This window comes from Brachycentrus maculatus, unplaced genomic scaffold, assembly GCF_059751285.1.
Source record: "Brachycentrus maculatus isolate JH-2025_06_01 unplaced genomic scaffold, ASM5975128v1 h1tg000374l, whole genome shotgun sequence".
Classification (NCBI taxonomy): domain Eukaryota; kingdom Metazoa; phylum Arthropoda; class Insecta; order Trichoptera; family Brachycentridae; genus Brachycentrus; species Brachycentrus maculatus.
In genome coordinates this window covers 56828-70943 of record NW_028281123.1, presented here as the reverse complement: position 1 = coordinate 70943, position 14116 = coordinate 56828, and the positions used below count along the sequence as shown (strand labels likewise).

At 31.6% G+C, this 14116-nt stretch overlaps 1 protein-coding gene across 2 annotated transcripts in view; it reads left to right on the top strand.

Annotated features, from left to right (window-relative positions):
• LOC148303272 (facilitated trehalose transporter Tret1-like) overlaps nucleotides 1–12804 on the top strand; it is a 69490-nt gene extending 56686 nt beyond the window's left edge. For both annotated transcript variants that reach the window (XM_088270206.1, XM_088270205.1), the window contains exons 3-5: nucleotides 4332–4436; nucleotides 5482–5679; nucleotides 11573–12804. In XM_088270206.1, the coding sequence (XP_088126332.1) occupies nucleotides 4332–4436; nucleotides 5482–5679; nucleotides 11573–12582 (1313 nt within the window). In that variant the 3' untranslated portion in view covers nucleotides 12583–12804. The remainder of the gene's footprint in view (nucleotides 1–4331; nucleotides 4437–5481; nucleotides 5680–11572) is intronic.
• Nucleotides 12805–14116: the final 1312 nt, after the last annotated feature.

Genomic DNA, 14116 nt, shown 5'->3' with positions numbered 1-14116 from the left:
AGCCCTCCGCTTCAGGTACCAGTCCAGGGTAATATTGAATAAATATTACAGTGAAAAAAATCACTTATATTTATTTAACCCCCCTTGGGAATCGAACCCGGGACCTCCAGAACGGTAGCCGAGAGTGCTGACCATTACACTACGGAGGCGGACAAAAGAGTGAGGATAGATCATCATATTTTTTTTTATTGTTATTGTGGAAACTGCTGATGAAATTTGTGTTATTGTAACGCTGGCAGTGCCAAAAGAGATATGCTAATATTTACGCGATGATTTGCCAAGGTTATCTAAATATAAGCGAACTTCATAATAAATATCTCAAAATTACTTAGTCCTGGTTCCAACTCTAATGTATGGAAGTGAAACATGGAGTTGGCAAAAGAAGGATGAAAGTAGACTGCATGCAGTCGAAATGCGATCTCTCAGAAGAATGTGGGACAAAACGATGTACAATATGATAGACATGTAGAACGAATGAGTGAGGGATCAGGTATGCCATATACTTGAAAGTGGTCAGGTTAGGAGTCGTAACAATCGGCATGGTTTGGACATGTAGAACGAATGAGTGAGGAAAGAACGGTAAAACAAATTTATGAGGCGAATGTTGGTGGGAAAAGAAGCAGAGGAAGACCGAGAAAAACATGGCACGATCAGGTATGCCATATACTTGAAAGTGGTCAGGTTAGGAGTCGTAACAATCGGCGGGTATGTATGAGCAGATGCATGAACGTGGAAGAGACGAAGAATGTTTGCAAGGACAGAGTGGTGTGGCGCTCTATTCTCTCTGCCTACCCCTGCGGGAAGCGGCGTGATGGTTAGTTAGTTAGTTAGTTACTTCGTACCTACTTTCAGCAATACACTGGCAACAATTACAATTAAGGCGTTATAATGGTACTTTACTCGTTACTCTGGTAACATCAGGTAGTATTTTTTGCGTATAACACCGTTTCTGTATTGAAAAAACAAGATTTTCTTCGAAAAAAAATACGGTTCGGAAAAGGAAAAAAGTTATTGAAAGGTTAATAATAATAAAACCCTTATCCGCACCCCAATGGTGCATAGGGCACTGCGTTATATCAACGCAGTGTTATCTTGATCGTTTACACATGAAGGAAAGGTGATCAGCCCTCCGCTTCAGGTACCAGTCCAGGGAAATATTGAATAAATATTACAGTGAAAACATCGCTTATATTTATTTGACCCCCCCCTGGGAATCGAACCCGGGACCTCCAGAACGGTAGCCAAGCGTGCTGACCATTACACTACGGAGGCGGACAAAGGTTAGGAGTAGAAAAAATATTTTTTCAATATACGTACAAAAATCCAATATATATTCTTTAAACAGGGGCGTGCGACTAAATGAATTATAGGTACTCATTGCGAGTAAGGCCTTAGCAGCGAATAATCAATAATCTGCATCCGTAGTGTAATGGTATAATGGTACGTTTAAATACCGTCCTGGTGGTCCCAGCTTCAATTCCCAGTTGGGGTCAAAATAATTCATAAATATTGGTGTTTTTTCACTCGTAAAATACTATATATTACCCTGGACTGGTACCTGAAGTGCAATATTGCTCAACTTACCTCCATTTAATAAATTTATATTATCCACTGACACTTCGTGATGGAATTGCATTTTCAATATATTATTAGATTAAAACCAATATTTTTAGCTTTTCAACTTCATTTTTATTTGACCAGCGACCGGGTTTCGTCATTACCGACATCATCAGACTAGTGGGAGGCTATACAAATTGTTATGTTATATATAAAACAAGGCAGGAGTTGATAACCATGATTTGATATAATTTTATTGAGAAATTAATTCAATAAAATTATATCAAATCATGGTTATCAACTCCTGCCTTGTTTTATATATAACATAACAATTTGTATACCTTCCCACTAGTCTGATGATGTCGGTAACGACGAAACCCGGTCGCTGGTCAAATAAAAATAAAGTGGAAAAGCTAAAAATATTGGTTTTACCTCCATTTAAATAACGATTATGATAAAACTGTATTTATCGTCTTCATCTTTAAGATTACCAAATTGTATCACCTTGTTACGGTATCTACGTTTTATTTAATTTAGCGATTTAAATCATATTATAAACAATTAATTTATTCTTTTGTTACGACTTTTAATCTGGTGAATGTGAACTTAAAACCTCATTAATGGCAGCACAGGTATCAGATCATCTTCGATCTCCATTTTTAAGTATTTATCAATTTTAACGTTTTATAAATTATTTATATCTTTTAAATTATATGTTTAATTAAGATGAATGATATTCATTACTTGAAACTTATTCTAAATATTCAAAAGTATGTACTCGTATATCGCTCACTCCTTTCAACAACATCATTTATAAAAAATCGTAAATTTTCAGTTGTACATGTTTTCAGAATGCCCAGAAAATGTTCTATATCTATATCCCAGCAAAAGTGGCATATTTTTAACTTAATATTTACCCGCTACAGGGCAGAAAGTGTTGTTTTTGCATTTTGAAGAAAAGGTATTGTTTAATTATTTTTTTTAAATATAATAAATATTTTTCAAATGGAGAAAAAACCTTCAGATTTAACCTAAAAATATCTGTTGCATAGTAAAAAGTTCAATAAGTGGCTTGATATTTATTTTTAATGCATTTTATTCTATTTTTAAACATTAAAAACAATCTCCTGAAAAATCAAGTTTTTTTTATTTATGACGTTGTTGAAAGGAGTGAGCGACATGCTATGCGAAAGCTAACCTACACAATGGAGTCTTGGTACACCAACCCTATTGTATTGGAGTGAAGCATAGTCTTGGCAAAAGAAGGATGAACGCAGTCGAAATGCCATCTCTCAGATGAATGAATTAGGTCCTTAAATTATATTGCCAATCCCCAAATCAACCAGCTGCCTGACATATCGCTCACTCCTTTCAAGAACGTCATAAATCAAAAAACTTGATTATTCAGGAGAACGTTTTTAAAGTTTGAAAATATAACACAATGTATTAAAAATAAATATCAAGCCACTTATTGAACTTTTTACTGTGCAACAGATCTTTTTAGGTAAAACCTGAAGGTTTTTTCTCCATTTGAAAAATATTTAGTATATTTTAAAAAATAATTAAGCAAAACGTTTTCTTCAAAATGTAAAAACAACATTTTCTGCCCTGTAGCGGGTAAATATTAAGTTAAAAATATGCCTCTTTTGCTGGGATATAGTACATTTTCTGGGCATTCCGAAAACATGTACAACTGAAAATTGACAATTTTTGATTTATGACGTTCTTGAATGGAGTGAGCGATATATAAAATAAAACCCATTCGGGGATCCAAAATAAATGATCTGAGAAGGTACTTTATGGAAAGATATAAGTATATGTAGTGATTAGTCATATTTCTTATTTTGTTTTTACCTTATGTTTTTTATACTTTCTCATTTGTTATATTTTCTCTTATTTTTTTTCTCATTTGTTTATTTTAAATATGCTTCTTACCTTGTGTTTTCTCATTTATTTCTTTTAAATATGCTTCTTGTGCCTATTTATTATAAGTACCTGTTTATTGTTTTTATATTTTGCCATGTATTAGTATTAGTTTTGGTTATTTAAAAAAAATAGTTACTTTATTATTTGTGTTCCAGTCTTGTTAACCTTAATCCCAAGTCCCAAAATGAGAAATATAATATATTACTCATCGGGAAATTATAAGTACAATTATTTATGTATGTAATATGTTTTGAAATAAATAAAATAAAATAAATAAAATGTGTTAAAAGTAAATTGTTGCTATTTTTTTCCAGCCTTTTTTATACGTAACCCATGTAAGTTCTTCACCCATTTTTTCTACATTCTTCTATCTTTTTTTTCTTAAGCATTTTTCTCATAGCTTTATTTTGAAGATTCTCCAATTCTTATTTATTTTTTATTTTTTATTTATTTATTTCAAAACATATTACATACATAAATCATATATACATATAATATTCCCGATGAGTAATTTCTATTTCTCATTTTGGGACATGGGATTAAGGTTAACAAGACTGGAACGCAAATAATAAAGTAACAAAAAAGTTTTTTTTTTAATTACCAAATCTAATACTAATACATGGCAAAATATAAAAACAATAAACAGGTACAATAAATAGGCACAAGAAGCATATTTAAAAGGAATAAATGAGTCAACATAAGGCAAGAAGCATATTTAAAATAAACAAATGAGAAAATATAAAAAAAACATAAGGTAAAAACAAAATATTCAATATCCTTCACTGGCTACACTTTTTCAAATGAGTTTGATTCATATCATTGACAGTCTTCTTCTTCATCTCTTGCAGCTGGTCTCGGGGCAGTCACAGCTGGAACGATCCTCGCGTGGACATCACCCGTCCTGCCACAGATTCAGAATGCGAACTCAACTCTCGTCGTTACCCCCGAAGAAGGTATCTAATATTTTTTATTATTTATTTATTTAGACACGTACATCCGCAGTTTAATTTATATGCATAAAATTCGCGGTGTAATGGTTAACGCGTTTATCTACCGTGCTAGAGACCCCGGGTTCGATTCCCTGGAGAGGTTCAAATAAATATTTGTGATTTTTCACTCTATTTATTTAATATTATCCTTGATCGTTCCTTCATGTAAGTAACAATCAAGTTGACACTGCGTCAATACATTGCAGTGCCCTATGCATCTTTGGGTCAGAAGGATATATTACATGAGTTATAAGTTACAAACACAAATATTGTTTTTTTTTATAATTTTATTTATTTGTTAAATATATACATACATACAAGCATCAATATACATTTTTTATGAATTCCCATATAATAATAATAAAACTCTTATCCGCACCCCAATGGTGCATAGGGCACTGCTTCATATAAACGCAGTGTTATCTTGATCGTTTACACATGAAGGAAAGGTGATCAGCCCTCTGTATCAGGTGCCAGTCCAGGGTAATATTACAGTGAAAAAATCACTTATATTTATTTAACCCCCCCCCCTGGGAATCGAACCCGGGACCTCCAGAACGGTAGCCGAGCGTGCTGACCATTACACTACGAAGGCGGACAAAAAAAAAGTATATATATATATATATATATATATATATATATATATATATACACACATATTTATAAATATATATATATATATATATATATATATATATATATATATATATATATATATATATATATATATATATATATATATATATATATATATATATATATATATATATATATATATATATATATATATATATATATATATATATATATATATATATATATATATATATATATATTTATAAATATGTGTGTATATAGTAAATTGTATCAAGTATAAGAATGTTGAAAAATGTTAATAAATGGAGGTACTCAAAGTAAAGGCATTTCTTGTTTGAAATTCGGGACTTGGATCTGACTTGGGAGAGTGCACGTATTGAGTATGTTAATCACCCTTTCCCGACTTTTGTAGGATCCTGGATCAGCTCCGTCCTGGCCATCGGAGCCCTGCTGCTTGCCATTCCCGTGGGAATGCTGGCGGAAGCCGTTGGCAGGAAGGTCGCCATCCTGGCTCTTGTCATCCCATTCTTGCTCAACTGGCTGCTCATTGTGTTCGCGAGCAACGTCGGGATGCTGTACGCGGCCAGGTTCTTCGCTGGTGTTGGCACAGGTAAATACATATTATTGGATAAATACTTTCAAGAAACGTCTGAGACATTACTATTTATCATTAGAATCCTAACTGTCCAACAAACCTCCTTCCTTATGAGGTCTTAAAAACAGAGAAGTAACAATAAAAAGTAATGAAATAATTTACAACATTTTGAGTGTGTTCAAATACTTGTTCACAAAATCTGGATTATCTCCAATTACAGGAGATAATACATCTCACCAATAGATGTCTCTAGTGAAGTTCTAGTGATTCAAGAACAAGGTTTCTAAATTGGTTCATATAAATATAGAACTTCCAATAATTTGAGTAGTGTGGTTGTCAATAATGGGTAGAATTGGTGAATGTTACACGTGTGTAAAGTGATCACTTAAACCAGCCTATGACGGTCGTCAGCCTCGTAAATGCCCAGACTTCTATATTCTTCTTCATCTTTGATGAGATGTCAAAAAATAATAATGAAATAATAGCAAAATTAAACGAAGCTACAAGATAAAGGCGAAAAATTCATGACTCTTGAATTGGTGAATGTTACACGTGTATAAAGTGATCACCAAGCCTATGACGGTCGTAAGTCTTAAGCCCTGTATATGCCCAGACTTCCATATTCTTCTTCATCTTTGATGAGATGTCAAAAAATAATGTGAAAATCATTCTTATTCAATATTTCTGCGGCCAGACAATGGAATCAATTACCTCTCCTTGTAAAAAATGCACCTTCTCTAATAACTTTTAAGAAACATCTGAGACATTACTATTTATCATTCGAATCCTTACTGTCCAACAACCCTCCTTCCTTAGTTTTTCCCTCTACCACCTTCCCTTAACTCCCTTTTTCCCATGTCTTCCTTATTATCATCAATTTGTAATTTATGTTTTTTTTTATGTTCAAGTACTATCTACCCTCTGATTGCAAATAGCTATATATGGTATCAAACGTTTTGATCAATATCTCTAGTCTGTTTTTGATTGGTGGGAAGATATTGGTTTTTAGCAATAAGCCTACCAATGTTTTCCTTTCTGTAAATTAAATAAATAAATATATCGATGATCACTAATATTTTCTATAGTATTATTGTTTTTATTTTTTTGCAAAGACACCCACCAAGTCACCTTATGAGTTTTGTCGGTAGAGTTCTTTTTACATAATCCCTGTTTGAATGATCCATGTTATTTAAAGTTTTTAGGCTGAATAAAATACACGCTATTAAACTTAAAGTTTTAATCTACTTATAAAACCACATAAATATGACATTTCAAACTACTTAGTGTATTTTGCCAGTTTAAAGAAAGGTGAAAACTTTATAGTACTGCATCGTTAGGTCAAAATTGCATATTTTCAAGTTAACATTTTTCGCCAGTTCACCCACGATATAACATATATTTTATTTATTGTTTCGGCATTAACTTTGTGGTAAGACATGTTACAATGATTAAAGAAAACACTTGTTTTATACCACTTGAGTTTTATTATAGACTACATGTTTCAGAAGTTAAACTTCCATCATTCAGGTCTGTATAATAACTATTATTATACACACCTGAATGATGGAAGTTTAACTTCTGAAACATGTAGTCTATAATAAAACTCAAGTGGTATAAAACAAGTGTTTTCTTTAATCATTATAACATATATTTTATTTATTGTTTCGGCATTAACTTTGTGGTAAGACATGTTACAATAATTAAAGAAAACACTTCGTTTTTTACCACTTGAGTTTTATTATAGACTACATGTTTCAGAAGTTAAACTTCCATCATTCAGGTCTGTATAATAACTATTATTATACACACCTGAATGATGGAAGTTTAACTTCTGAAACATGTAGTCTATAATAAAACTCAAGTGGTATAAAACAAGTGTTTTCTTTAATCATTATAACATATATTTTATTTATTGTTTCGGCATTAACTTTGTGGTAAGACATGTTACAATAATTAAAGAAAACACTTCGTTTTTTACCACTTGAGTTTTATTATAGACTACATGTTTCAGAAGTTAAACTTCCATCATTCCAAATTGATTTATTACAAAAAAGTGGTGTTTATGAAATTTCGTGTGGAGATTGTGATAGAAAATATATTGGCCAAACTGCGAGAAATTTAAAGATTAGAATTAAAGAACATCATAGCGGTCTTGTTAGTAATTATTTTTCGGAATTTGCAAATCATATAATAGATACTAATCACTCATTTCACTCTCATAAATTAAAATTATTACACCTTGTTCCATATAAAGGCCAAATTATGAATTATCTTGAAAATTTAGAAATACAAAAAAACCTGAATTCTAATAATAATTTATTAAATAATATATTGTTTCAAAATTCTTCGCCATTGCTTTAAATTTTTCCTTTGTTTTCAAACTCCGTTCCTTGACTAACCCCTTCCCCTTACTTTCCCCTCTCCTTATTTATAGAAAAATTTTATATTTTATATTTTAGTTTTTATACAGACCTGAATGATGGAAGTTTAACTTCTGAAACATGTAGTCTATAATTAAACTCAAGTGGTATAAAACAAGTGTTTTCTTTAATCATTATAACATATATTGACCATCACTAATATTTTCTTCAACAATTTTCATTAGTGTATTGTATAAACGTCTTTAACGATTATTTTTAATTTCATTAATTGATTCGTCAGTCAGTTTGTGGTAAAGATCTATCCATTTTTCATTTAAGTTTTTCTTCTCCTAGAGTCTTAAATTAAAAATAGACTATTATTAACTTAATCGGAAAAGTATATTATCTTAACATAGACAGAGAAGAATATGAAAGTCTTGTCATTTACAGGGCTTACGACCATCACAGACTTGTTTAAGTGATCACTTTACACACTTCATTCACATTAAATTCACCCATGATTGACACACTGAACACTGCTCAAATTCTTGAAACTTCTAGAAATATTGATCAAACTCGCAACACCGTATGCGCGAGTTCACAACAGCCATCTATGGTGGAATGGGGAGAGTTTTCATCAAGCAGAGACTCTTTTCATTTGTCTGAATCCTGGATTATTCACATACTTGAGAAATACTTTTTCTTGTTCGAGATTCATATGAATTTTTATATCATGTTCAATTTAAATAAAGCACTTTGGTAATCTTATTAGTTATTATTGGGGAATCAATCCTGGTTATATGTATATCGTTTCCAGGGGAATAATCAAAAAGTTGTTATCAATTCAGGGGAATATATCACAATGGGCATTTTTATCAATGATAAATATGTCAGATTCTTGGATCAACGTCAATTACTTATCTAATGTCAATAGTTGCCACATCAGTGCCATCTGTTGGCAACCAGTCAAATCTATCGTTATTATCAGCTCCAATCTATTACATCATTCTACGTATGTAGTACCTGCCACACATTGTTAACAAACATGCAATCAAAAAAATAAGATACATCCGCTTCCATTAATTTGTAATGAGAAATAATAATAATGATAAAACCCTTATCCGCACCCCAATGGTGCATAGGGCACTGTGTCTTATAAACGCAGTGTTATCATGATCGTTTTACTTATGAAGGAAAGGTGATCAGCCCTCCGCTTCAGGTACCAGTCCATGGTAATATTGAATAAATATTACAGTGAAAAAATCACTTATATTTATTTTTACCCCCCTTGGGAGTCGAACCCGGGACCTCCAGAACAGTAGCCGAGCGTGCTGACCATTACACTACAGAGGCGGACAATCAAAATGAGAAATACTAAAAATACTAAAAAAAATGCTCCTTCTATTTTAACCTTCAAAAAAGCTTCGCCTGAAACATCATTATCTTACCTTAGAAACCTAACTGTCCATCTCCTGCTCCCCTGACCCCTCCTCTCTTCCTTAAACTTTCTACCTGATTCCCTTTTCCCATGCCTTCCTTACTCTATCGTCATTTTGTTTTTCTATTCATGTCACCCTGTTTAAATTCTTAATTTGTAATTATGCTCTCTTATGTTTCTTTGTTTTTCTTTTTTCTTATCCTTGTCTTAACCTGTTCAAGCATTATCTCCCCACTAATTTCTAACAGACATCAAAAGGTACAAGCCTAGATCGTTCACACTAGTCTGTTGGTTCACACTGGTTGGTTGGAAGATATTGCTTTATAGCAATAAGCCCGCCAATGTACACACATATTGTACAAAAAGTTCAAATAAATAAATAAATACTACGATAAAAATGCTGCTTTTGCAAATGGAATATACGAGATTGTAGCCCTACAAATGTACGTTACGGTTGCAGTTTTCACAGAATATTGATCATGTTCAATGTACCCACTATATCATTGGTCGAAATACAATAAAAAGATTGCTACAATATGTTCCTGTTACTAACCATTATGTATGGAAGCGAAGCATGGAATTGGCAAAAGAAAGAAATATAGTAGATTGAATGCAGTAAAAATTTGATTAATTTCATAAATTGACTCGGCAGTACCTTCATGATAATATCTATCTACAACATTTTGAGTGTGTCCAAATACTTGTTCACAAAATCTGGATTATCTCCAATTACAGGAGTTATTTTCATATTATTTTTTGATATCTCATCAAAGATGAAGAAGAATATGGAAGTCTGGGCATTTACGGGGCTTACGACCGTCATAGGCTGGTTTAAGTGATCACTTTACACACGTGTAACATTCACCAATTCTACCCATTATTGACAACCACACTACTCAAATTCTTGGAAGTTCTATATATATGAACCAATTTAGAAACCTTGTTCATGAATCACTAGAACTTCACTAGAGACATCTATTGGTGAGATGTAAGGAAGCTTTTTATTAAGCAGAAATTCTTATATTAGTATGTGAGATCCGAATCCTGGATTATAATCACACACATGAGAAACGCCAGAAAATACCATTTTCATTTTTATTAGTAAGCTTATAATTTGACCAGATAATTTATTTACAACATTTTTAGTGTGTCCAAATACTTGTTCACAAGAATTTGAGTAGTGTGGTTGTCAATAATGGGTAGAATTGGTGAATGTTACACGTGTGTAAAGTGATCACTTAAACCAGCCTATGACGATCGTAAGCCCCGTAAATGTCCAGACTTCCATATTCTTCTTCATCTTTGATGAGATATCAAAAAATAATAATATCTATCCATTTTTAATAAAATTTTATCGGGTAAGTAATACCACTATTTATGAAAATCAATTATGACGCATGTTTTGATGCATACAATATTTTTAAAATGCATCAAAACAATTGTCACAATAGATTTTTAAAAATTATGGTATTTACCATGTAAAATATAAATTAAAATCTTAAAATTATAATCAAATTAGAAATCCATGACTTTTAGAAATATTTCAATAGAAAATAGATCATTAACATGATTACCCTTATTTTCTCGTGAATTTTAAAAAATTTCATAAACACTGAAACAAAATTAAAAATATAAATCAAAATATTTTGTCATATTCGGGTATTACTGTAATTTAAATTTTGATGAACATCTTCCTCTCATCCTCTCTCTCTCTGACCCCGATCTGCATCTTAGTGGTGCATAGGGTACTGTATGAACACTTGAGTACTAGAGACAAAAGAGAAAAATGATAAATGCAGGCCCAATCTATTTAAAACTGTCCTTATCATTCGTCGTTCACTTTGTTTAATACCACTTTAGTAAACATTTATTTGTGACTGCCGGTTTCGGAATAATTATTCCATCATCAGGTCATTAAAATAAAATTATTACGGTCCGACATTTGTATAAAAATAAAATAAAATACACAGAGTGAACAATTAATGATAAGGAGAGGGTTATATTACCATACCACAAACTTAACAATGCTTTTAATGAACAAAAAATACCAATCTATTTATTGTAATTACATTTTTTTTAAATCCCTTCATGGAGTATTTTGTATTTTCAGGTGGAATTTGCGTAACTGCTCCCATGTATATTGGAGAAATAGCAGAACCGGCCATCAGAGGCGCCCTGGGATCGTTCTTCCAACTGTTCCTGACCGTCGGTATCCTCTTCACTTATGTGGTAGGAGGTTTCACCGACTGGAGGACTCTTTCCATCATTTCGGCCATCATTCCCATCATATTTGGAATGGCATTCTTCTTTGTACCCGAGACGCCTCAGTACCTGTTGAAGAAAAACCGACTTAAGGACGCCGAACGCTCACTGACCTGGCTGCGCGGGCCCAACTATGACATCTCCCACGAGATTGAAGAAATCCAGAAGGAAGTGGACAACGCCGCTCAAAACAAAGCGTCTCTGATGGATCTGATCACCGTACAGGCCAACCGAAAGGCTCTGATCTGCAGCTTGGGTCTCATGTTCTTCCAGCAATTCAGCGGGATCAACGCCGTGATCTTTTACACCATGCCGATCTTTAAATCTGCCGGGAGCGATATGGATCCTACCATCGCTACAATCGTCGTAGGAATCGTACAGACCGTGTTTACCGTTGTTTCGTCTCTCTTGATCGACAAAGCTGGACGTAGACCTCTCCTGCTGCAGAGCTGCATCATGATGGGCGCTTGCTTGACCGCGTTGGGAGTGTACTTCAAACTGCAGAATGACGGAACAGACGTGTCTAACATCGGCTGGTTGCCATTGGCGAGCATGGTGATCTTTATAATTTGCTTCTCTCTCGGATTTGGACCAATTCCCTGGATGATGATGGGGGAACTGTTTTCGACGGAATGCAAGGGAGTGGCTAGCGGAATCGCCGTCATGGTAAACTGGATTCTCGTATTCCTGGTGACCAAAGTTTTCCCCACCATGGTCATCACCATCGGGATGCATTACACCTTCTGGGTGTTCACATGCTTCATGGTGGTCTCTACAGTCTTCGTTTTCTTTGTTATCCCCGAAACTAAGGGCAAAACGAGCGCCCAGATTCAAGCTGAGCTCGCGGGAAGAAATTAAATGCGTCCGTTTTTATTATGCACTCAATTATCTAAATATGGTCGTATCATTTGTAGAGTACAGTAAGAGCTCATTAATTTGAACAACTTTAATTAGAAATTTTGCTTTTATCCAAAAATGAATATGCATATTTTGAAATTCTGGTCCCTCAAATGAATTTTTGAAAAAAAAATGCAAGTTTTTTTATGAGTTATGATCTTTTTTCTTGATTTGAAAAAAAAATTAGGAATTGAAAATTTTGCTTTTATTCATAGTTAATTTATTATTAGATTAAAACCAATATTTTTAGCTTTTCCACTTTTTTATTTGACCAGCGACCGGGTTTCGTCGTTACCGACATCATCAGACTGGTCTGATGATGTCGGTAACGACGAAACCCGGTCGCTGGTCAAATAAAAAAGTGGAAAAGCTAAAAATATTGGTTTTAATCTAATAATAAATTAAAAATGCAATTCCATCACGAAGTGTCAGTGGATAATATAAATCTATTTATTCATAGTTTTTTTTTATTTTCGTAATAAAAAAATACAGCTCTTTTTTTATTATTTAATAATAATAAAACCCTTATCCGCACCCCAATGGTGCATAGGGCACTGCGTCATATAAACGCAGTGTTATCTTGATCGTTTACACATGGAGGAAAGGTGATCAGCCCTCCGCTTCAGGTACCAGTCCAGGGTAATATTGAATAAATATGACAGTGAAAAAATCACTTATATTTATTTTACCCCCCTTGGGAATCGAACCTGGGACCTCCAGAACGGTAGGCGAGCATGCTGACCATTACACTACGGAGGCGGACTTTTTTATTATTTACTAATTTAATATTTCAATCTTTAAAAATTTAAATAAATGAGCTTTTACTGTGATATTTTTATATGTATATACATATATATATATATATATATATATATATATATATATATATATATATATATATATATATATATATATATATATATACATACATATATATACATATATATATATATATATATATATATATATATATATATATATATATATATATATATATATATATATATATATATATATATATATATATATATATATATATATATATATATATATATATATATATATATATATATATATATATATATATATATATATATATATATATATATATATATATATATATATATATATATATATATATATATATATATATATATATATATATATATATATATATATATATATATATATATACATATATATATATATATATATATATATATATATATATATATACATATATATATATATATATACATATATATATATATATATATATATATATATATATATATATATATATATATATATATATATATATATATATATATATATATATATATATATATATATATATATATATATATATATATATATATATATATATATATATATATATATATATATATATATATACATATATATATATATATATATACATATATATATATATATATATATATATATATATATATATATATATATATATATATAT